This window comes from Salmo salar, chromosome ssa06 (genome assembly GCF_905237065.1).
Source record: "Salmo salar chromosome ssa06, Ssal_v3.1, whole genome shotgun sequence".
NCBI lineage: Eukaryota > Metazoa > Chordata > Actinopteri > Salmoniformes > Salmonidae > Salmo > Salmo salar.
In genome coordinates this window covers 62,907,213-62,931,515 of record NC_059447.1, presented here as the reverse complement: position 1 = coordinate 62,931,515, position 24,303 = coordinate 62,907,213, and the positions used below count along the sequence as shown (strand labels likewise).

General features: G+C 44.4%; 1 protein-coding gene across 2 annotated transcripts in view; it reads left to right on the top strand.

The window, feature by feature from the left end:
- dcbld1 (discoidin, CUB and LCCL domain containing 1) overlaps window positions 1–24,303 on the top strand; it is a 42,370-nt gene that overhangs the window by 6,035 nt on the left and 12,032 nt on the right. For both annotated transcript variants that reach the window (XM_014205141.2, XM_014205140.2), the window contains exons 2-10: window positions 4,208–4,426; window positions 9,325–9,468; window positions 10,741–10,792; window positions 11,119–11,191; window positions 14,570–14,703; window positions 16,462–16,502; window positions 19,775–19,981; window positions 23,522–23,643; window positions 23,886–24,033. In XM_014205141.2, coding sequence (XP_014060616.2) covers window positions 4,208–4,426; window positions 9,325–9,468; window positions 10,741–10,792; window positions 11,119–11,191; window positions 14,570–14,703; window positions 16,462–16,502; window positions 19,775–19,981; window positions 23,522–23,643; window positions 23,886–24,033 — 1,140 coding nt within the window. The remainder of the gene's footprint in view (window positions 1–4,207; window positions 4,427–9,324; window positions 9,469–10,740; window positions 10,793–11,118; window positions 11,192–14,569; window positions 14,704–16,461; window positions 16,503–19,774; window positions 19,982–23,521; window positions 23,644–23,885; window positions 24,034–24,303) is intronic.

Here is a 24,303-nt window from a genome sequence, read left to right as displayed (position 1 = left end):
CTTGTAGTTGGCCACCAGGTTTGCACACATCTCAGGAGGGATTTTGTCCCACTCCTCTTTGCAGATCTTCTCCAAGTCATTAAGGTTTCGAGGCTGACGTTTGGCAACTCGAACCTTCAGCTCCCTCCACAGATTTTCTATGGGATTAAGGTCTGGAGACTGGCTAGGCCACTCCAGGACCTTAATGTGCTGCGGTGAAGTTGTCCTGTCCCCTTAGCAGAAAAACACCCCCAAAGCATAATGTTTCCACCTACATGTTTGACGGTGGGGATGGTGTTCTTGGGGTCATAGGCAGCATTCCTCCTCCTCCAAACACGGCGAGTTGAGTTGATGCCAAAGAGCTCCATTTTGGTCTCGTCTGACCACAACACTTTCACCCAGATGTTCATTGGCAAACTTCAGACGGGCATGTATATGTGCTTTCTTGAGCAGGGGGACCTTGCGGGGGCTGCAGGATTTGTCCTTCACGGCGTAGTGTGTTACCAATTGTTTTCTTGGTGACTATGGTCCCAGCTGCCTTGATCACTGACAAGATCCTCCTGTGTAGTTCTGGGCTGATTCCTCACCATTCTCATGATCATTGCAACTCCACGAGGTGAGATCTTGCATGGAGCCCCAGGCTGAGGGAGATTGACAGATCTTTTGTGTTTCTTCCATTTGCGAATAATCGCACAAACTGTTGTCACCTTCTCACCAAGCTGCTTGGCGAAGGTCTTGTAGCCCATTCCAGCCTTGTGTAGGTCTACAATCTTGTCCCTGACATCCTTGGAGAGCTCTTTGGTCTTGGCCATGGTAGAGAGTTTGGAATCTGATTGATTGCTTCTGTGGACAGGGGTCTTTTATACAGGTAACAAACAGATTAGGAGCACTCCCTTTAAGAGTGTGCTCCTAATCTCAGCTCGTTACCTGTATAAAAGACACCTGGGAGCCAGAAATCTTTCTGATTGAGAGGGGGTCAAATACTTATTTCCCCCATTAAAATGCAAATCGATTTATAACATTTTTGACATGCGTTTTTCTGGATTTTTTGTTGTTATTCTGTCTCTCACTGTTCAAATAAACCTACCATTAAAATTATAGACTGATCATTTATTTGTCAGTGGGCAAACATACAAAATCAGCAGGGGATCAAATACTTTTTTCCCCTCACTGTATGATTGAAGAATTCAATAGGTAGCCTATATCAATATGGTAATTTAGTAGCTCAACATTGCCTTTGATAAGAGGTTTCATTTTCACCATATTGCTAAGCAATAATGTCCTATCTACATGAAGTCGCAAGGGATTAGAGACTAGGACTGGGTCAAGGTCGGTGGGAAGCAGTCTGGTGACTGGTCTCTGTGGGACACAGCTGCCATGAGGCCCATGCAGGCCTGTTAGTGCTGTCACAGGTGTTAATGCCACACCCTGGGGGACAGTGGATTAACCTCCCTGTAAACAGGGGCCACTGTGTCACCAGGGCTCCAAGGCGTGGGATCCACTGACACACACATACACACACACACACACACACACACGGCCAAAGGGCAGCCCCACACCTGCAGGAGCCTGGATCTGGTCTGGCCCCAGCAGCTGAGCAGTCAAACACCCCACCTCTTCTTTCACCCAATGGGGATCTCCAGGGAGAGAGCAATTGCCTTTCTTGGAGGTTGTGTGTCAGTGTTATGCTGTGCGTTCCTAAACAGAAATGCAGCAGGTATTTCTGTGAAGTAACTCCTGTTTGTTTTGACTTGTCGGTCTAAGGAGAAGATGTTGGCTCATGAGACATTGGTTCATTATGACTCACTGTGATTGATGTAATTAGGACTGATTTCAAATAGCTCTCATTAGGCATTTTATTTGACTGACACAATGCAACATTTACAATATGTTTGGCATGTCTTGACTTGTCTCCCTCCCTAAGTGTTTACTTACCATGAGTGATTCCTTTTATATGTACTGGCATGTTCTCTTTTTAGACCTGCTGCTGAAATTAGTAATGTTGGCAAGCAGACTGATAAATGTATTTTTTACTGGTTGCTTGTCCTGGTTGTGAAGTGAAAGTTGAGCCTTGAATGTACAATGTTGATTGTCTTACAAAATGTTTTTATTTGCCTTCCAGATGAGAGAGCACTTTGCATCTTATTGGTTTCTCTCCACCATCACACATTCCTCATATCATGGTCTAACAAGTCTTAAACGATGTAACTGAAATACAACAAAGTAGAGACTAGAGGTCGACCGATTATGATTTTTCAACGCCGATACCGATTATTGGAGGACCAAAAAAGCCGATACCGATTAATCTGCCCTTTAAAAAAAAAAAAACGATTGTAATGTTTTATTCATTTGTAATAATGACAATTACAACAATACTGAATGAACACTTATTTTAACTTAATATAATACATCAATAAAATCAATTTAGCGTCAAATAAATAATGAAACATGTTCAATTTGGTTTAAATAATGCAAAACAAAGTGTTGGAGAAGAAAGTAAAAGTGCAATATGTGCCATGTAAAAAAGCTAACGTTTAAGTTCCTTGCTCAGAACATGAGAACATATGAAAGCTGGTGGTTCCTTTTAACATGAGTCTTCAATATTCCAGGTAAGATGTTTTAGGTTGTAGTTATTATAGGAATTATAGGACTATTTCTCTCTATACGATTTGTGTTTCATATACCTTTGACTATTGGATGTTCTTATAGGCACTTTAGTATTGCTAGTGTTACAGTACAGCTTCCGTCCCTCTCCTCGCGCCTACCTGGGCTCGAACCAGGAACACATCGACAACAGCCACCCTCGAAGCAGCGTTACCCATGTAGAGGAAGGGAAAAAACTACTCCAAGTCTCAGAGCGAGTGACGTTTGAAACGCTATTAGCGTGCACCCGGCTAACTAGCTAGCCATTTCACATGGGTTACACCAGCCTAATTTTGGGAGTTGATAGGCTTGAAGTCATAAACAGCGCAATGCATTGCGAAGGGCTGCTGGCAAAACGCAAGAAAGTGCTATTTTGAATGAATGCTTACGAGCCTGCTGCTGCTTACCATCGCTCAGTCAGACTGCTCTATCAAATCATAGACTTAATTATAACATAATACACAGAAACACAAGCCTTAGGTCATTAATATGGTCGAATCCGGAAACTATCATCTCGAAAACAAAACGTTATTCCTGTTACATTGCACAACCTTCAGTGTTATGTCATAATTACGTACAATTCTGACAAATTACCCAAAGTGTTGCATATACCCTGACTCTGCGTGCAATGAACGCAAAATGACACAATTTCACCTGGTTAATATTGCCTGCTAACCTGGATTTCATTTAGCTAAATATGCAGGTTTAAAAATATATACTTCTGTGTATTGATTGTAAGAAAGGCATTGATGTTTATGGTTAGGTACAGTCGTGCAACGATTGTGCTTTTTTCGCAAATGCGCTTTTGTTAAATTAATCCCCGTTTGGCGAAGTCGGCTGTCTTTGTTAGGAAGAAATAGTCTTCACAGTTCGCAACGAGCCAGGCGGCCCAAACTGCTGCATATACCCTGACTCTGTTTGCAAGAGAAGTGACACATTTTCCCTAGTTAAAAGAAATTCATGTTAGCAGGCAATATTAACTAAATATGCAGGTTTAAAAATATATACTCGTGTATTGATTTTAAGAAAGGCATTGATGTTTATGGTTGGAGCAACGTGTACCTAAGCGATTATATGCAACGCAGGACAGGCTAGATAAACTAGTAATATCATCAACCATGTGTAGTTAACTAGTGATTATGATTGATTGTTTTTTTATAAGATAAGTTTAATGCTAGCTAGCAACTTAGCTTAGCTTCTTACTGCATTTGCATAACCTCGTGGAGTGCAATGTAAAGCAGGTGGTTAGAGCGTTGGACTAGTTAACCGTAAAGTTGCAAGACTGAATCCCTGAGCTGACAAGGTAAAAATCTGTCTTTCTGCCCCTGAACAAGGCAGTTAACCCACCATTCCTAGGCCGTCATTGAAAATGAGAATGTGTTCTTAACTGACTTGCCTAGTTAAATAAAGGTTAAAAAAAAAAAATAATCGGCCAAATCGGCGTCCAAAAATACCGATTTCCGATTGTTATGAAAACTTGAAATCGGCCCTAATTAATCGCCCATTCCGATTAATCGGTCGACCTCTAGTAGAGAGAGAACTTCATCCTAATCTAACTCGACTTCTCTCCTATGGTTTTGTCCAGATGACGGTTGTGGCCACTCCGTGCTGGGCCCAGAGAGCGGTGTCCTCTCCTCTAAGAGCTACCCGGGCACCTACCCTAACAATACCTGGTGTGAGTGGAAGATCCAGGTGCCAGAGGGCAACAGCCTAGTCATCAGGTTTGGTGACCTCGACGTGGAGGCACGGGACTGCCAGTCGGACTACGTCAAGGTCCTCAAGGGGGGCTACGGGGGAGAACATGGTGAGTCTGAGTCAACCATCTTGGCCTTGGCTATTGTCTCTCTGGGTCTATGAGTTGATGTATGACCTAGCTAGCTAGCTGTGGTAGTGGTGGTTCTACACAGAACAGTCTTCACAAAGTTCCTTCCCCAGAGATGAAAAGCACATGTCAGACTGCGCTACCCTAATAACTTAATAGCCAAGGACAGAGTTCTTGTGGGGGATTTGACTATATATAGAGAGCTGGAGGAGGGAGCGGATGTCTCTGTGTGAGGCTGTTCTCAACTACAACAAAGAGGAAAGTGTGGATGATCCTGCTGGTCTGAGAATTCAAGCCCACCGAGTATTCTATTAAAGTCTCTCTGTTACCTTGAGATCTGTGCTTTGATAGGGTTTGAATATACAGTACCAGTCAAAAGTGGACACACCTACTCATTCAAGGGTTTTTCTTTATTTTGACAATTTTCTACATTGTAGCATAATAGTAAAGACATCAAAACTATGAAATAACATACGGAATCATGTAGTAACCAAAAAAAGTGTTCAACAAATCAAAATATATTTTATATTTGAGATTCTTCAAAGTAGCCACCCTTTGCCTCAATGACAGCTTTGCACACTCTTGACATTCTTTCAACCAGTTTCAGATATACTGATATACAGATATATACCTGGAATGCTTTTCCAACAGTCTTGAAGGAGTTCTCACACATGGTGAGCACTTGTCTGCTTTTCCTTCACTCTGCGGTCCAACTCGTCCCAAACCATTTAAATTGGGTTGAGGTCGGGTGATGGTGGAGGCCAGGTCATCTGATGCAGCACTCCATCACTCTCCTTCTTGGTTCATTTGCCCTTACACTGCCTGGAGGTGTGTTTTGGGTCATGGTCCTGTTGAAAATCAAATGATAGTCCCGCTAAGCGCAAACCAGATGGGATGGCGTATCGCTGCAGAATGCTGTGGTAGCCATGCTGGTTAAGTGTGCCTTGAATTCTAAATAAATCACACAGTGTCACCAGCAAAACACCCCCACCTCCATGCTTCATGGTGGGAACCACACATGCGGAGATCATCCGTTCACCTACTTTGCGTCTCACAAAGACACAGCGGTTGGAACCAAAAATGATTCACGCAGTCTCTGAACAGTTGATGTGGAGATGTCTGGGACTTGAACTTTGAAGCATTTATTTGGGCTGCAATCTGAGGTGCAGTTAAATCCCAATTGTCTGAGGCTGGTAACTCTAATGAACTAACTCTGGGTCTTCCATTCCTGTGGCGGTCCTCATGAGAGCCAGTTTCATCATAGCGCTTGAGGGTTTTTGCGACTGCACTTGAAGAAACTTTCAAAGTTATTGACATTTTCTGGATTGACTGACCTTAAAGTAATAAACTGTCGTTTCTCATTTCGCTTTATTTTTATTGCTGTTCTTGCCATAATATGGGCTAACCGAGAATAAGTGCTCAGGGCTTTGCAGCAGATATGTAGAATGTTTGAGTTGAATAGACAGGCCTTACAGATAGTGTGCTCTTAACTGACTCATACAGTAAGACATTATGACCCTTAACCCTCCATGTAATCTTCATTCCAATTTCTTTACATTGATTGTCATACATTTGTTAGAAGTCAATCAATTTGTATTGAACAAATTTAACCTGTTTGGGATAGGGGTTCCGCTAGCGGAACGTTTCCACAACATCCGGTGAAATTGCAGAGCGCGAAATTCTACAAAAATTATTACAAATATTTAACTTTCTTAACTTTAATTTTCAATATTTAACTTTCAAGTGCAATACACCAAATTAAAGCTTAACTTCTTGTTAATCTAGCCACCATGTCAGATTTCAAAAAGGCTTTACGGCGAAAGCAAACCATGCGATTATCTGAGGACAGCACCCCATCAAACAAACACATGACAATCACATTTCAACCCGCCAGGCGCGACATAAAAACCAGAAATAACGATATAATTCATGCCTTACCTTTTGAACTTCTTCTGTGGGCACTCTCCCATAAACATCACAAATGGTCCTTTTGTTCAAATTAATTCCGTCATTATATCTCCAAAATGTCCATTTATTTGGCGCGTTTGATTGAGAAAAACACCGGTTCCAACTCGCCCAGCATGACGACTAAGTTACCTGTAAACGCTGTCCAAACATTTCAAACAACTTTCCTAATCCAACTTAAGATATTTTAAAACGTAAATAATCGGTAAAATTTAAGACGGGATAAACTGTGTTCAATACCGGATAAAAACAACGTGAAGCGCATGACCTGGAGCGCACATCAAAACAGTATAGTCCACTCTGCTGGACCCTCGTTCTGAAAAGCCGTACTTCTTCATTTCTCTAAAGAAAAACATCAACCAATTTCTAAAAACTTTTGACATCTCATGGAAGCAATAGGAACTGCAACCAAGTGCCAGAGAAATCTAAGTTCCCATAGAAAACCAATGGAAAACAGAGTCACCTCAACAACAACAAAATATCCTGGATGGTTTGTCCTCGTGGTTTCGCCTGCCAAATAAGTTCTGTTATACTCACAGTCATTATTTTAACAGTTTTAGAAACTTGAGTGTTTTCTATCCAAATCTACCAATTATATGCATATCCTAGCTTCTGGGCCTGAGTAGCAGGCAGTTTACTTTGGGCACGCTTTTCATCTGGACATGAAAATACTGCCCCCTATCCCAAACAAGTTTTAAGGAAACAGTGACACAAGTGTGTACAACATGTGAGACGCAACCGTCACCTCACCTGACAATTAGTCACAGTATATCTGACAAGCAATAAAACGTATGTCGGCTGTTAGCGGAGCGTAGCCCCACACAGAAGCATTTGTCATGCAGCACTGTGACAGGAAGTCTCTCCTTCAGCCTGCCACTGCGAGTAAGAATGAGTAGGCTGGGGAGAAGAGCAGGGTATGGGCTGAGGTTAATGTTGAGCTGCCAGATCCATCTTAATGTAGTGAATGGTTATCATGCCCATGTTGCAACTCACCCACGGCTGAGGTTACCAGTACAGAGGCCAGGGTGTCAAGGGCCCTTGGAAACCTCAGTGGTGAAACACTGCCTGCCTTGGCTTCTCCCCTCAACAGCTTCCTGGTGGAAGTATTCCATTACCAATCAGGTTTCACAACGTGTGTTGCTCATAAATATCCATAGGAATTAGTGTTGTTTACAGTATCCCATTCCCAGTCATACTTTTCTAACAGGAAATCGTGTCCTGACCTTGAAAGTGGTATTTTCACAGTTCTTTGAAACTTCTTCTTATATTACCCTTCTAATGTTCCGTAGGACAATAGGATTGAGGAATGTATTTGTTCATCATGAAATCCCTCGGTGTTGTTGACGTGTAGTACAGTGAGTCGGTGGATATAGTGATTTCCACCCAGAGGCTGTGGCTTCCGTGGCGCTGACTGGTGGAGGCATCGTGTCTCATCATGGCCGTCAGGTGAAAGCAAAGCCACAAAGGCCATGGAGACCAAGAACAACCAGCACTGGCTGAGTTCCCTCTCATTGGAAAGGGCCCTGGGCACTAGGTTGGCCTGGACATCTCCCTCTCCCATCTCTTTGTCTGCCCTGCAAATTATTTACAGTGAGATTCCTGTCGTTGACAAAAGGAAGCTTTTTTTCCCTCCTGTGTGAGAGGAAGAGCGGTTTAAATGACATGATGTGGCTTGGCTTGTTGGGGCTGAAAATAGTGTGCCCGTTGGTGAGGTCTGGAGGGACAAACAGTCCCAGTGGGAGGGGGGACTCTGTAGATAGCAGGTCAGACCCTGTCTGTGACCTCAGATATGGTGTCGGTTTTTTCCAATAATATGCAATTGTTTTGCTCTATTTTGGTGGCCTCTGTTCCATTCTAATGCCTTGATTCCTTCTGAAATACACAACTAAACTTATTTACCTCCAACATTGGTAAAAGAGTTGAGTAGAAAGACAATTTAAAATGACTGAAAATGTACTGTATGAATTCAGAGTTTTGTTAGTTGTTTTGGATATTGTCTAGTCCTATATGATCAGGACTATTTGATAGGAAAGAGAACATTAAACCTGTGTGTTTACCAAAATGTGTACTTTTTTGATAAAAAAAAGAATTTTAGTTATTAGATCTGTCAAGTCTGTGTCAGTGCAGCCCCCTTTATAGTGCTAAGAGCAAAGTGCCTGCTCCGCTTATTCAGTCATTGCAAGAGCTGTCTGGGCTGTTGTTAGCGCCCCAGTCTACAACAGGAGGTTGGTGGCACCTTAAATGGGGAGGACAGGCTCGTGATAATGGCTGGAGCGGAATAAGTGGAATGGTCTCAAATACATCAAACACATGGTTTGTAAATAGCCTATGCACCACGTCTCTGTGGCTGGCTATATGAAACTTGTGAAAGAAAATACACGAATGTGCCACATAACAATATTTAGGCTAAGTTACCACTTACGTTACATAGGATGTGTAAATTCACACACAGGAGACGATAAAGAAGCGTCCTGAAAATACGTTTTACCGCAACCAACCACGGCGCACAAACTGTACACAGGTACGGAGAGGCAGGACAGCCAGGAGACTGACAAACCAGCAGTTTCCCTGTCATCGCTCACTTTGTGACTGACAGGCGCCTGGCCTATCAATAGATGACAAGGCATATCGTTCATTCTAGCGGGAGAGGGCTATACAGACTTTTTCTGACTAGCGAACTAGCGTACTTTTAAATGAAAAGTAGCCTAGTTCATTTATGAAGTGGAAAAAGTAGCCGGCCGAAGATGAGTCTGTTACCGGCAGTTTAGCCGACGGCCGGCACTTAGGGAAAACACTGGTGCCACCGTCTTGTGTTGGTCATTTGGAATATGAAATAAGGTCACATTGCTGTCAAAATGCAGATTAATGCAGGTCAATGGTTGTTTTGATAAACCTGCCATTCTCTCCTGTTGCAGTATATGGGACATTCTGTGGCAGCCTGAAGTCCTACCCCAGAGAGATGCACACAGACTCCAATGAGGTCATCGTACAGTTCCGCAGCGGGCGTCACATCTCCGGCCGAGGGTTTCTTCTCTCCTACTCCACCGGGGACAACAGAGGTTTGAAGCTCTTCCTCCTAAACTAACGGCCATGCTGGTTTAATATTGAACACCTGAGTCTGAGTCCTGTTCCGTCCCTCTTGGTTGGCGGACAGACAGTGATCCTGGTAAACCAATCAGCTTTGCCACATGCCACGGCTTGCCTTTCGTCTTCGTTTCTCTGCGCAGGGTGAACCCAGAGCTGATGGGGCTGTTTCTACAGGCATCGTTTTCAAACACAGCATAGACGGCTGTTAGTCAGGCCATGTTGAATAAGGCACATTTCACACAGTGTGCTGATCCAGGAGATTATAGGTGTCAGTTTGCAAACTGGTTTTGATGGATATCCCTGTTTCCACCGTTGTTGTTAACCAAAGCATAATGTAGATGACCGTTGGTCGATAACATGCTGACCAAACCGTCTCCGTGCGTGTCCGCCATCATGCGCATGTTGATTTTGTCTATCCCAACCAAACGTGTTTATGACACGCAGGTTAAAATACCAAAACCAACCGTGAACCAACTATATTAAGTTGGGGACAGGTCGAAACACACAAACAGTCATGGACATTTAGCTAGCTAGCTAGCTTGCTGTTGCTAGCTAATTTGTCCTGGGTGATAAACATTGGGTTGTTATTTTACCTGAAATGTATAGGGTCCATTTTTTTGTTGCTATATCTTTGTAGACTTTTGACCCATTTTGAGTTATACAAAGTTGTGTGTTCTCTACTCTGACAATTAATCCACATATAAAAAGGGGAAACCTAGTCTCTCCTCGTTGATCCTTCTGTGGATTTTATATGGCATTTGGCAACCAATTTTAAGGCGTGTTACCCCCACCAACTGGACATGAGTGTGGACTTTTTTCATCTTTCAATCACCTACGTGGGTATATGCTCTTAAAAACCAGCGAGGAGATGCGAGAAGTGGGACTTGAAGCGCATCAAGTGTCTAAAATAGAAGTTCTATTTTTGTGCCTGGCTATGCAGACTCGTGCGAGCAGTTTGGATGAAATTGTTGAATAATATGTAGGTGTACATTTATTTTGCAACGCTTGCAACATGGCCGGTTTGGTCAGCATGTAAGAGTGGTGTGTGTGTGTGTACATGAACCTTTATCCCAGAGGGAGTGAAGGAATCAGGGTCTTCATCCTGTTGTTCTAATAGTGTCCTGTTATGGTCCTTTCTGCTCCACAGGACTGGTTTCCTCTGTCTGCTCTACTCTGAAGCCACTGGTCAGATTATATTTTTAGCCTTCATTGTATCTCTTCCCTCTCCTGTTTTTTCCCCTCAGATCTGCTGACATGTTTAGACAAAGGCAGCCATTTCTCCGACTTAAAGTACAGGTAAGGGTGTTTCGTATGTAGGGGTGTGTGTCTACAACCAGTAAGGTGTCTTCCTTTGTGTCCTTGATGAACTGTAATGACAATAGATAACTAGGTTGATCATGGACCTTCATGGAAAATATTACCCCTTGTTACCCATCAGCTAGTCAAAGATGGGCTTCTCATTTCCTCAATATTCTGACATTTTTATACAATTTAAATTCAAGTATCTTATTCAATACGTCTCCATTAAGTCAATTTTGTCCACTTACGGTGTTGTAATGTTGGTGTCTCTGGTGTGAAGAGATCACTCACTGAACTGTGTCTATTGTTGTCTACCCTCACAGGAAGTACTGTCCGGCAGGATGCAAAGCAGTGGCGGGCGACATATCCGGGGACATTTCCCAGGGTTACAGACATGTAAGTAAAATTCTACTACTGTCCTCAAGGGTAGCCTATTGCATGCTTTTTACTGTATGTTCCCAGGTTTCTAAAAGCAGACAGAAATGCTGTTTGGTCTCTGCCTCCTCCCAGGGGAAAGTGTAACCACAGACATTGGTTTGGAGATTCGTTATTTATGGGGCATCGGTGTGGCCCTGGCAGGTTCTAGTCCCCTGAAGCAGCCATACCAGCCATGCACTTGTTTGTTTACTCTTGATTACATTAGCCTGTCCTGTCTTATGTCAGAGGAACTAAACTGTTCAGAGGCCCCACTTAGACCACCTCCGCCCACAGGTGTTTAGAGTAGTAGTAGGTTTACTGAATGGGCCCTTGTTAGCCTGAGAAACAGACACACCAAAAGCTGGATATGAGGAGTTGGCCCCAGGCTAACCAGTTGTTGCTGGTGCTTTTGTCTGGCTCCTGCTGTGCAAGTGGTTGTGATTTGTTGGGACACTGCTGTGTTGCCCGAGGGTGCTTGTTGTGTCATTTCTACCTCAGGGTTCGGGGGAGTGGGGGGGCTGGGCCCTTTGTTCCCCTGATAAACCCCCACCCCCCAACACACACACACACACACACACACACACACACACACACACACACACACACACACACACACCTGGTTGTGGAGGTATACTGGATGGGTAATCTGTTTATGTAACTGCAGTGCATTTTTCCTCAGCAGCAGAGCTGGGTTTTGCTGTTTAGTAGGTTGCATCACAGGTCAGTCAAACCACAGAAGCAAGGCAACTGTAAAACCAAACAAAAAGTGTTTGTGTCTAACTGGCTTAGGGGTCTTGTACTGTAGAATGCTTTGGGCTCCTTACACATATTTAGATCTAGAGATTTCCGAACTTTCAGTGTAATACCTGGAAATAGTAGCTATATAGTAATACCATAAGATGTGTAATACTGAGGTAAACAGCCAAACACACACAGACTAAGCACTTAAGAACTAAGCGCTGTGAGAAAGTTCTGGTCACTGATGTCCAGAGTCACTTCAGAACCATAGTTTTACCACCCCTCCCACCTATGGCCTCAGGACATATAAAATCAATTATATGATCTCTATGGGGCTCCGGATACCTTTCATGTGGGCCCCCTGGAGGGGATCAAGGGGCTTTCTCGGTCTCCTGAGGGTCGGCTCTCTCTTGGGCATGATCAGGGAGATTTGAGCGGCCAGCGGTCAGTGTGACAATGTGACACAGCTTCAGGCTTAGGAAGCCCAGCAGGAAGCTCAAGCCCCACAACAATAGGCTGCTGGAGCACAACAACAACGTTCCACCGTCTGCTGCTGGGAAGAAGCACGAGGGACTGAACCATAGAGCTCGTCTCCAGAGCGATCGATTAGTCCACGTTGGCTGTTGTATAGGGAGGGTTTGGTGGAGGGCCTGGATTACGAGATAAAGCCTGTGGAATAGAAGGTGTTTATCTGTCCACTGCACCCATTCAATAGACACGCTCATTTGCATTTAGACTAACACAACCGGGCGGTTTGTTGTATTATTGGTTCCTCAGAGTATATTTGGTATAACCATTCGCATTGTTTTGATACACTGCATATAGGTCATTAACGTGGTTATCGTTCCATATGTCACCATTCCGTGTTAAGAAGCACTGTAGTGAATGAATCATTTAGCAGTATATTCTGTTTGTTTAAAGGTCATTTGTCTCTTTAGTTAGTGAATATGACCCTTGGGCGTTGACAGCAGGGAAGTAAGTAACTGTTGCTGGTTCCTCTTCTACTGTGTGGTATTTATCTCCCCCCCGCTGCTAAAATGGTAAATGCTTCTCTGAAATACAGCAGTCAGCAGAGGTATAGACAAGAAGGTTAACCGAGGCAGGACACATGGCCAGTCTCAGTTAGAACCAGAAAGTCCTTGGCTGAAGTGTTAAAACCATTATCTAGTCTATTATGCCCCTCCTAGCAGCAGCAGCAGCCTTGAACCCGGCCTTGCTCCAGCACCAGTCCATGATTAGTCTCTAGACATAACTGACTGGGGCCATGATCTAATATACAAACTACCAGAGCCTATCCATCTGCTCCATCGACAGACAGACAGATGGGCAGGCAGCAGGGCAGAGTTATCTGTATTTACGGTGTCTTGCCCTGCAGTATATAAAAGATCAGGGTAATACTCATGAGGCAGTTAAATCTGTCCCCAGAGCAGCTGTTATTCCAGATAAGAGACTCTGTAAAGCAGGTCCTCAGGGTCCCAGCCATTGGTCCCATTATGGGAGCAGCAGCTCTCCCTCCCATCCCCCCCACCCAGCATGGAATATGTGCTCAGTGGTCACCTATAACACCTAGTTGCCAGACCAGCCTGTCTGGAATCTAGCCTGTCTGGAATGGCTTTTTACATGGAAAGGGAGGAAATTGCTGCAGGCTGAAATGAGCCGAAACGGATTTTAGCACAGAGCGTTCACCTTGTCCCCATGTTAAAGTTAGTATATTTATTTTTACATTTGAATAACAATATGTTTTCAGTAATTCATTATTTTTGTCTGTATTAATGTGTTTGAGTGCTTGTTTCAATTGATCCTTGATGGACCTTAATGGAGAATGTTATCGGCAGAGCTCGGATACATTTTTAAAGCGCTCCGGTGATTGCCATGTTAATTGTAAGTCATCAACTGTAAATCGTCAATCCTGTCTTTTTGGAGAAAATGTCTGTTTTATACGGTTATCTCTGAGGTCATTCCTACCTGTCCCAGTCCTTCATTTCAGCAGCAGGGTGGGTCATTCACTGAGAGGTTGGCAGCTAGCTATTCCAGAGCTATGTTCTGTGACAAGGTGCTGCTTTTCTAAGTAACTCACCACCGAGAAATATGTTTGACATTCCTCCTATAGCTACAATTACCGTAATTGTCGCCCCTGAGTGCAATCGCAATGTGCCTTTTTTCCATGCTTAAGTGAAGTGTGGCGTGATTGAGAATGCATGGGCCTTAATTAAATAAAATTAGTCGACTGTGGCTCCATGTCATGAGATTGGCTCTTTCGTTTGTGTTGAGATGCCTGTGCTCCCATTGCTGACACAGAGGAATGATGGGGCGCGGCATTGCGTACATGCCATCTATCATGGGGCGGGGCCAGTCCCCGTAAAGGGGAACCTCCCAGATGGAGGGATGGTGCATTGTAATGAACAAAGATGCGCTGATGGAAGCCGTAGTGCAAGCTTTTTCACTTAGTGTCCATGTTTAAACTTGTATGTTTCGTGGCCTACACTGTCTTGATGAAGTGGTTTTTGGCTAGCTCACGGTCAGACTTTCATTACCAGTGTGCGAAGTTTCACTCTTCTCCCTCTTCTAGTCATGCTTATCTGTGCTGACTGTCTGTGTCATATCTCTCGCTGCTTTCAGACGTCTGTGCTGTGTAAGGCTGCGGTCCATGCCGGGGTTATCCTGGATGAGTTAGGAGGCTGGGTATCCGTGGAGACCCAAAAAGGCCTGAGTCACTACCCCGCCACCAGAGCCAATGGGATCCAGTCCAAAGAGTGAGTACTGCGGAATGACATGCCATGATTAAAAGGGTAGGCAGTACAACAACAGTAGATGTGAATGTTAGGCGTCATATGTTGCCCTTAACAGCACTAAAGGCTACTACTAAGGCTGCGCTTTAGATAGGCAGCCCAATTCTGATCTCTGAAAGAGATCTGATGTGAAAAGATCTGATGTGATTGATCAGAATTGGGCTGCCTGTGTAAATGCAGCCTAAGCAGAGGTACCAATTGGTGTCCAAAAACATGATCTACTGGCTTAGGATAGCTCGTTGTAAGATTCTGAAAGAAGTGGTTGATAATAACTTTCCTTAAGGAACACAAACCTGCATGATGGGACACATCATGTTCTCTGTCATCTTTGCTCTGAGTGTTAAATAAATGGCTCCTGCCCACTGCCCCTGACCTTGGATAGTTTACCTCAGTCAAAACAGGATTCATCAGGCAGGGCTAGCGGGCTAGCATTCCTGCACTGTTTCAGCGATAAGATTAGCCAGCTCCTCGCTAATGTCAGAGACACTCAGTCTGGCCTATGGCAATCACAGAGATGTATGATGGAGGTCTGAGGTGGCCGAGGAGAGAATAATATTGGCCATCACTCAAGCTGTCCGTAATATATTCAGTGGGGCACAGGTTTCTGTCATTTAGAAGTAATACATGCAAAGATGAACTCTGCTCATCAAGCAATCACTTTCTTAATGCTTCGTTGGATTCACTGGCTATACATGCACTGCTGAATTGAATATACACCTCCTTATAGACCTTGAGTATTTGTGGATTTCCCTTGAAAAGTGCTATGTCATCAAATTTACATAAAGCATAGTGCTGCTCCGTTGTAAAGGTACAACCCCAGCCTAATACAAGGCTTATTCTCCAAATGCTTGGCTTTTGCTAAAAGGTGTGAATACTTGGGTTGTCAGAACACACTGTTAACTGCAACACTCCAACGGTATTTAATGTGGTATGAATGAAATGCAGAAAGTATTGGACGCTGTTAAGCCATTGTGTTAAGACAAGTTTGACATTTTCTCGTTGGATTCTGCTGGATTTGGACATGAAATGTGAAAGGAAAACATCCCTTTCACTCAAGCCCCATCCCACCTCCAGAAGATGTAAGTCTGTCTCTGGAAGAAAATATCAATATCTTGTTTGTAATATGAAATTGGATGACGTCAAATCAAGATGGATACCTGTGTGGTTGTTCGTACTGTATCCACGTTGTAGCAGGATCAGTTACATTTTGACTGAGATACTTCGATTATTTTGACACTCAGGTGAAATTTAGTACCCACATTAAAGCATTTTATCTTTTTGTAGTTTGACACACCTCTCTAATCGTCCCAAAATATAATTGAACCACCATATCTGCTTTTCTGAACTGTTCAGAGACATCAGATCCAGGAAGCTGATGAAAATGACAGGATATTGAGTGATGGCTGAGAAAGATGATTCTTCCAACTCGCCCCCTTTAATTAACACCACCCCTGGTGTCTTAAAGTGTTCAGGTTAATCCCCTAGTTACAGGCAGCGAGGAGAGAAGAGACTCCACAGAGAGTGTAGGAGGGCAGGGGAAAAAGGCACTGGGTCCTGGGGGGAAGGCTGATTTGGGAAGAGAACGGGTGGGGTGACAATCTGGGTATTCTCCTTTGTGGCCACAATGGGTGTTCCTCCACAATGGCAGGCCCTCAATGTATCATTGTAATGGTTGAAGCTAACAGTCCGCCATTGATGGAAATCTTATTTTTCTTCTTCCAGCGGTTCTTTGTCCGATGCTCTCTTCACGTTCGTCACTAATGGTAAGATTTGTTTTGTTCTCATTCGCTACTGATTTTATGCTCTTAAATATTTGTATCTCAAACAAAATGTGCTGAATTAAGCAGGCAGAAATTTGTCAAAGCCTACCTACAACTTACTATATGAAAAATTGTATGCTGGCATTTCGGACAATTTGCTGATAGGTGTTGAAAAAGGAAATCATTCACAGTCAACAAGTGCCAAATGGGCAAAATACCTACTTGATTTGGAAAAATGAAAGTTAGCGTAGTCGCATCTTATCTTGGGAAGCATGGGAACCCCTTATTTCTTGTCTGTTTATTTTAATACGGCTGTTTGCAATCTGGCACAGTTTCATCCAGTCAGTCAACTCTACCTGTGGAGATAGATAGGCTCTGGCTGTCTATCTCACAGCAGGCAGGCAGGCCTCCAGGAAACACCCACAAATAATCACACTCACATCATCCCAGAGAAACTGGACCCACTCCAATTCGCATACCGCCCCAACAGATCCACAGAGGATGCAGTCTATATTTCACTCCACATTGCCCTCTCCCACCTGGACAAAAGGAACACCTATGTGAAAATGCTGTTCGTTGACTAAAGCTCAGCGTTCAACACCATAGTGCCCTCCAAGCTCATCACTAAGCTAAGGACCCTGGGACTGAACACCTCCCTCTTCAACTGGATCCTGGACTTCCTGACGGGCCGCACCCAGGTGGTGAGGGTAGGCAACAACCCATCCGCCACGCTAACCCTCAACACTGGGGCCCCTCAAGGGTGCGTGCTTAGTCCCCTCCTGTACTCCCTGTTCACCCACAACTAAGTGGCTGCGCATGACTCCAACACCATCATTACATTTGCTGACGACACGACAGTGGTAGGCCGGATAACTGACGACGATGAGACAGCCTATAGGGAGGGGACCTGGCCGTGTGGTGCCAGGACAACAACCTCTCCCGTCAACATCAGCAAGACAAAGGAGCTGATTGTGGACTACAGGAAACTGAGGGCTGAGCACGCCCCCATAGGCTGCATCATTGTCATCTTCAAGTTCCTCTGTGTCCACATCAATAAGGATCTGTCATGGTCCACACACACCAACACAGTCATGAAGAGGGCATGACAACGCTTCTTCCCCCTTAGGAGGCTGAAAAGATTTGGCATGAGCCCTCAGATCCTCAAAGTTCTACAGCTGCAATATTGAGGGCATCTTGACTGGCTGCATCGCTGCTTGGTATGGTAACTGCTTGGCATCCGGCTGCAAGGCGCTACAGAGGGTAGTGCGTACGACCCAGTACATCACTGGGGCCGAGCACCCTGCCATCCAGGACCTCTATACCAGGCGGAGTCAGAGGACCCTGAACAGCTTCTACCCCAAGCCATTAGGCTGCTAAATAGTTAGTCCGGGTAGCTATTTAGTTAAATAGTTAACCATCTGCATCGGCCCTTTTTGCACAAACTCTTTTGACTCCTCACGTATGCTGCTTCTACTATTATCTATTTACTCCTAGTTATATGTACATATCTACCACAATTACGCATACCTCTGCACACCGACTCGGTACTGGTACCCTGTGTATATAACCAAGTTATTACCTTGTACCTCTGCACATCGACTCGGTACTGGTACCCTGTGTATATAACCAAGTTATTACCTTGTACCTCTGCACATCGACTCGGTACTGGTACCCAGTGTAAATAGCCAAGTTATTACCGTTGCACATCGACTCGGAACTGGTACCCAGTGTATATAGCCAAGTTATTACCTCGTACCTCTGCACATCGACTCGGTACTGGTACCCCATAGCCAAGTTATTACCTCGTACCTCTGCACATCGACTCGGTACTGGTACCCTGTGTATATAACCAAGTTATTACCTTGTACCTCTGCACATCGACTCGGAACTGGTACCCAGTGTATATAGCCAAGTTATTACCGTGTACATCTGCACATCGACTCGGTACTGGTACCCCATAGCCAAGTTATTACCTCGTACCTCTGCACATCGACTCGGTACTGGTACCCTGTGTATATAGCCAAGTTATTACCTCGTACCTCTGCACATCGACTTGGTACTGGTACCCAGTGTATATAGCCAAGTTATCGTTACTCATTGTGTATTTATTTTTATTATTACTACTTTTGTACTATTTCTCTCTACATTGTTGGAAAGGGCCCGTCAGCATTTGACTGTTAGTCTACACCTGTTGTTTACGAAGCACGTGACGAATAAGTTTTGATTTGAAATAAACAGTTGGTGTTTAGTATAGAGAGCAGAAGTATTAATTCAGATTTGTGATGATACAACTGCAGATTGGCTGCATGTATTAGTCATATTTATGCTCAGTAACTGGACAACGGTACCAATTTCTAAGAACTTGTGATGTGAAACATTTCCAATTTCGTTATGTTTCTTGTGGACTATTGGCCTTAATATGTGATCATTAGTTTATTGCCTCGGGGACTGCTCCCTTTAACAAATCAATCTTTGAGTGGAGAGGTCTCTCCGATTGACTTAGACAGCATCAATGTTCACATGACACATTGACAAATGTCCTGACACTGACAAATGATGCCATGACATACTTTCCCTAGTCTGGAAGCTTCATGACCTCGTCAACAACGTCGATGTCCTGCACTTTAATCAAGACTAGCTCCTTATTGACTGTCCTCTGTCCACACTCTCATTATGTTGGAATGGTGATGAGTACAGGAGTCATAGCTGCCTTAGGGTCCTAGTGCATAAGGATTTAGTTTGTTGAAGAGTTGACAGGGCTTTAGTCATAGTTGTTACATAGGGTTTTAGTTAGTTGTGGAGTTGACAGGGCTTTAGTCAGACTAGGTGCTCCTGTGACTGTTCTGACAGGATGTCTCCCATCAGAAAGAAGTGGGCTTTAGAAAAACTGGGCTCAGATTCCCCTAATGCTTCTCCACTGCCTTTGTGCTTTTTTTTCTTTTTTTTAACAACATGTGACTCCAGTTAAGAGTACAGAGGCGGATTTTTAAGACGTGTACATTTTCCTGTTGAGTCAATGCTCACCACGAGTGGCTGTGTTATTGCTTCCACATGCGTTTTATGTTAATTAAACGCTGGTGCAAAGTTGAGAAACAATATACAGTCCCCCTCCTTTGAATTTGGTTTTAAACTTCATCACCATCATAAACCAGAAAAACAAAAACTAGCAGTCATTTTGGAGTGAGACAGAGGAAATAGTGGGAATATTTTTGTTAAGTTTAATTCAGGAGAATTGTATGTTATTTACTTTTTCCTCTTCCTTTGTTGTTTTCTAGACTGTAAGAACCAGTCAGTGCTGCGGACTGTGTCTGTGAGTGCCAGTTCATGGTGGCCGAGGGCAGGAGAGATGGGTCCTCAGTCTGACTGGGCGTCCAACAGCTCCCAGGCTGACCCAGGATCAGGGAGCCGCTCCTGGGCTGCAGACCAGAACGACAGCCTGCAGTGGCTCCAGCTGGACCTGGGGGAGAAGAAGAGGATCACAGGTGAGATAAGAGTCCTACTCAGGGAAATCTGCTTTCAAACATGACTCATCCAAAACGCCTCTCTAACTCACTCTTAACAATAGAAGATAAGTAGCACTCTGTTTTTTTTCTCAGGGTTTATTCAGTTATTTGGCTCCCCATATTGGCTCCACACCCTATAGAGCATGTCTTGCTTGCCCAGCATGCCTTTGGGTTACCAGGCGACGCTTAAGTTTTTTTTGTTGTTGGAATTTTGAGATTTGGTTGTAGCCTACTGGTACATATTTCCACCGTTGCCACGCTCTCTGTCCTGATGAATGGCAATCCCTTCTTACTGGGCCTGCTCCGTGCTCAGCATACTGTAACCGTTAACCGTAATTAAGTAGAAGCCCTGGTGTTCTTGGCCAAGTCATAAAGGATCAATGGCAGAGCTTTGCTGTAGAGTTCCTCCCTCCGTGGCATCAATTTAAAAACAGGCCTTCAGTTTTAACCCTCTCCTGCCTGGCTGCCCCCCCCCCCCCCCATTCATAGCCCTCTGTAGAGGATGGTAAAAGGACTAAGGCGCAACACGAACACATCTATCGGAAAAAGCAGAGGATGGATAGAAATGGGATCCGGGGATTAAGGTTGTTTTAAAGGGGGTAGTTATCCTTATAAAGGGGTCTGTCTCGTGATTTAACTCTGGAGGGCTCACCACCGCCAAACCGTGGGACATGTGGTGCACCACACACAAACGCACACACCCACACAGCGTTAGAGAATGCCCCTCTGTATTGCTCCTCTACAAACAAGAGAGAGACTTACGAAGGCTGGTTTAAATATAGGACCATGCCGGACACGAGAGTTTATTTTGAGCGTGGTGTGTGTAGTCAGCAAGTCACCAGTTAATTTCATGCTGCTTTATAACACATTGGGTTCTAGTCAATACAGAGTGTCTGCTTTGTCTGCCGTTTCCGAAATTCAGAGTTAAGAGGAACATTGTATTGATTGGAATGCGAGCTATTGAAAATGGAAGCACTTTTGTAGTAGAATTGTTGTTGTGCAACAATCATAAGATTCTATAGTCTGAGGAACTACAACCCTTTCTTTCCTAGACGGTCATGCTTTTCTGATAATCACATTATGGTAGATTGGATTTCTGTTGTCAGAATATGTTCTGTGATTCTTCTGATGGCATTGAGGAGTACACCACATCAGTAACTGGCTTCATCAATAAGTGCATCGATGACGTCGTCCCTACAGTGACCGTACGTACATACCCCAACCAGAAGCCATGGATTACAGGAAACGTCCGCACTGAGCTGCTGCTTTCAAGGAGCGGGACTCTAACCCGCAAGCCTGTAAGAATCCTGCTATGCCCTCCGACAAACCATCAAACAGGCAAAGCGTCAATACAGGACTAAGATGGAATCGTACCACACCGGCTCCGACGCTCGTCAGATGTGGCAGGACTTGCAAACCATTACAGACTACAAAGGGAAGCACAGCCACGAGCTGCCCAGTGACACGAACATACCAGACATGCTAAATTACTTCTATGCTCGTTTTCGAGGCAAGTAATACTGAAACATGCATGAGAGCACCAGCTGTTCCGAATGACTGTATGATCATGCTCTCCATAGCCAATGTGATTAAGACTTTTAAACAGGTCACAAGGCCGCAGGGCCAGACGGATTACCAGGACGTGTATTCCAAGCATGCGCTGACCAACAGGCAAGTGTCTTCATTTTCATCCTGTCCCTGTTTCAAGCAGACCACCATAGTGTTCTTGGGCACCTGGATTAAGGTAACCTGCCTAAATGACTACCAACTCGTAGCACTCACGTCTGTAGCCATGAAGTGCTTTGAAAGGCTGGTCATGGCTCACATCAACACCATTATCCCACAAATCCTAGACCCACTCCAATTTGTATACCACCCCAACAGATCCACAGATGATGCAATCTCTATTGCACTCCACACCACACTGCCCTTTCCCACCTATGTGAGAATGCTATTCATTGACTACAGCTCAGCGTTCAACACCATAGTGCCCTCAAAGCTCATCACTTAGCTAAGGACCCTGCTACTAAACACCTCCCTCTGCAACTGGATCCTGGACTTCCTGACGGGCTGCCCCCAGGTGGTAAAGGTAGGGAACAGCTCATCCACCACGCTGATCCTCAACATGCGGGTCCCTCAGGGGTGCGTGCTCAGTCCCGTCCTGTACTCTCTGTTCACTCATGACTGCATGGCCAGGCAAGACTCCAACCCCATCATCAAGTTTGATGACACAACAGTGGTAGGCCTGATCACCGACAACAATGAGACAGCCTATAGGGAGGTCAGAGACCTGACCGTGTGGTGCCAGGACAACAACCTCTCCCTCAACGTGATCAAGACAAAGGAGATGATTGTGGACTACAGGAAAAGGAGGACCAAGCACACCCCCATTTTCATCGACTGGGCTGTCCGGAGAGCAACTGCTCAGCCTCCGACCGCAAGGCACTACAGAGGGTAGTGCGTACGGCACAGTACATCACTGGGGCCAAGCTTCCTGCCATCCAAGACCTCAATATCAGGCGGTGTCAGAGGAAGACCCTAAAAATTGTCAGACTCCAGCCACCCTAGTCATAGACTGTTTTCTCTGCTACCGCACGCAAGCAGTACTGGAGCGCCAAGTTGAGGTCCAAGAGGCTTCTTAACAGCTTCTACCCCCAAGCCATAAGACTCCTGAACAGCTAATCAAAGGGCTACCCAGACCCTCTTTTACACTTCTGCTACTTCTGCTGTAGTCACTTTAACTCTACCTACATGTACATATTACCTCAACTAACCGGTGCCCCCGCACATTGACTCTGTACCGCTACCCCCTGTATATAGCCTCACTTGTTATTTAACTGCTGCTGTTTAACTATTTGTTACTTTTATTTTCTAGTTATGTATTTTTTTTTACTTAACACTTAATTTTATTTATTTTCTAAACTTAAAGCATTGTTGGTTAAGGGCTTGTAAGTAAGCATTTCACTGTAAGGTCTTGTATTCTGTGCATGTGTGCATGTGACAAATAAAATTTGATTTGATTTAGCAATTATGAATTGGAAACTCTTACACTCAAAGTTCACCGAAAGTACAGTTTCAACCATGAGCCAAAAATCCAATAGTTAATTTCAATACCTTGAGTGTCTGAGATTCTGTATTGGAATTATGACTGTCATTTCCTATAATGATAGGTGTGCTGCGTCTCCATATAACCCACAATGCCATGTGTAATGTGGAGTAATGACATGTTGCGGGTCGCCCGTCTGCCGCCATATTGTTCTGGCTCAGTGCCAGGTGCTCATCTGCTACAAAAATGCTCAATCATACTGTCTGGGAGCTGCAAATGACTGTGAAGGTTTCCACGTGGTGGTGCAGTGATTGTTCTGCTCTCTGAGGTGATGTCTCCTGTCCCTGTTCCAGTACATTCCAGGACAGACCAGTGGGTGACATCACTAAAAGGGGGGGTGAAACATGCTGAACAATAGAAAGAAAATGCGACATTTTGACTGGAGTTTCATGCGCTCTGTTTTTGTTTTACAGGAATTATCACGACTGGCTCTACAATGTTGGACTATGACTACTATGTGATGAGCTTCGTGATCGATCACAAGGAGAGTCGTCGGTGGAGGACCTACACACAGAACAACAGAACACAATACATGGTGAGTATTCCGAATCCAGTTATCTTATATCTGACTTCCATATTCAATTTCCTGTTATGTCTATTGTTCCGTAATTAACTGTCTTTATACATTATTGTACAACAACAGGCCTTCCTATATGCATAATCAATGTCTTCTGTTACTCATGAGTCACAAGAATGCTTGCCTGTCCCTCTGACCCTCTCCTCTCTCTCTCTGACTCGGTCTCTCTCTCCCTCTGTCTCCCCCTTTCTCCCGGGCAGATATTTGAGGGGAACCAGGACAGTCTGCATCAGACCAGGAACACCTTCCACCCTCCAATCATAGCCCGCTATTTGCGCATCATACCTCACACCTGGCACCAGAGGATTGCCATGAGTGTAGAGCTGCTGGGCTGCAACTATGTCAGAGGTACAAATCCTAACCATATCTAACCTGACTACAGCAGAAATATATCAGTCTGGTTGAGTGGGTCTGGCTGCAGGAGCAGATGGTGTTATCAGTGAGTCAGTAATTGCGATTGATGACTGCCTTTAGAGAAGCTTTGGTGAGGAAGATCAGCTCCTGTAGGGAACTGACCTATTGTTTTACAGTACATTTACAATAAAGTGGGGAAGTAGGATAGATCTGTAATTTTGCTGAATGTTATTGGCACACCTGTTGATCGTTCAACGCTCATTC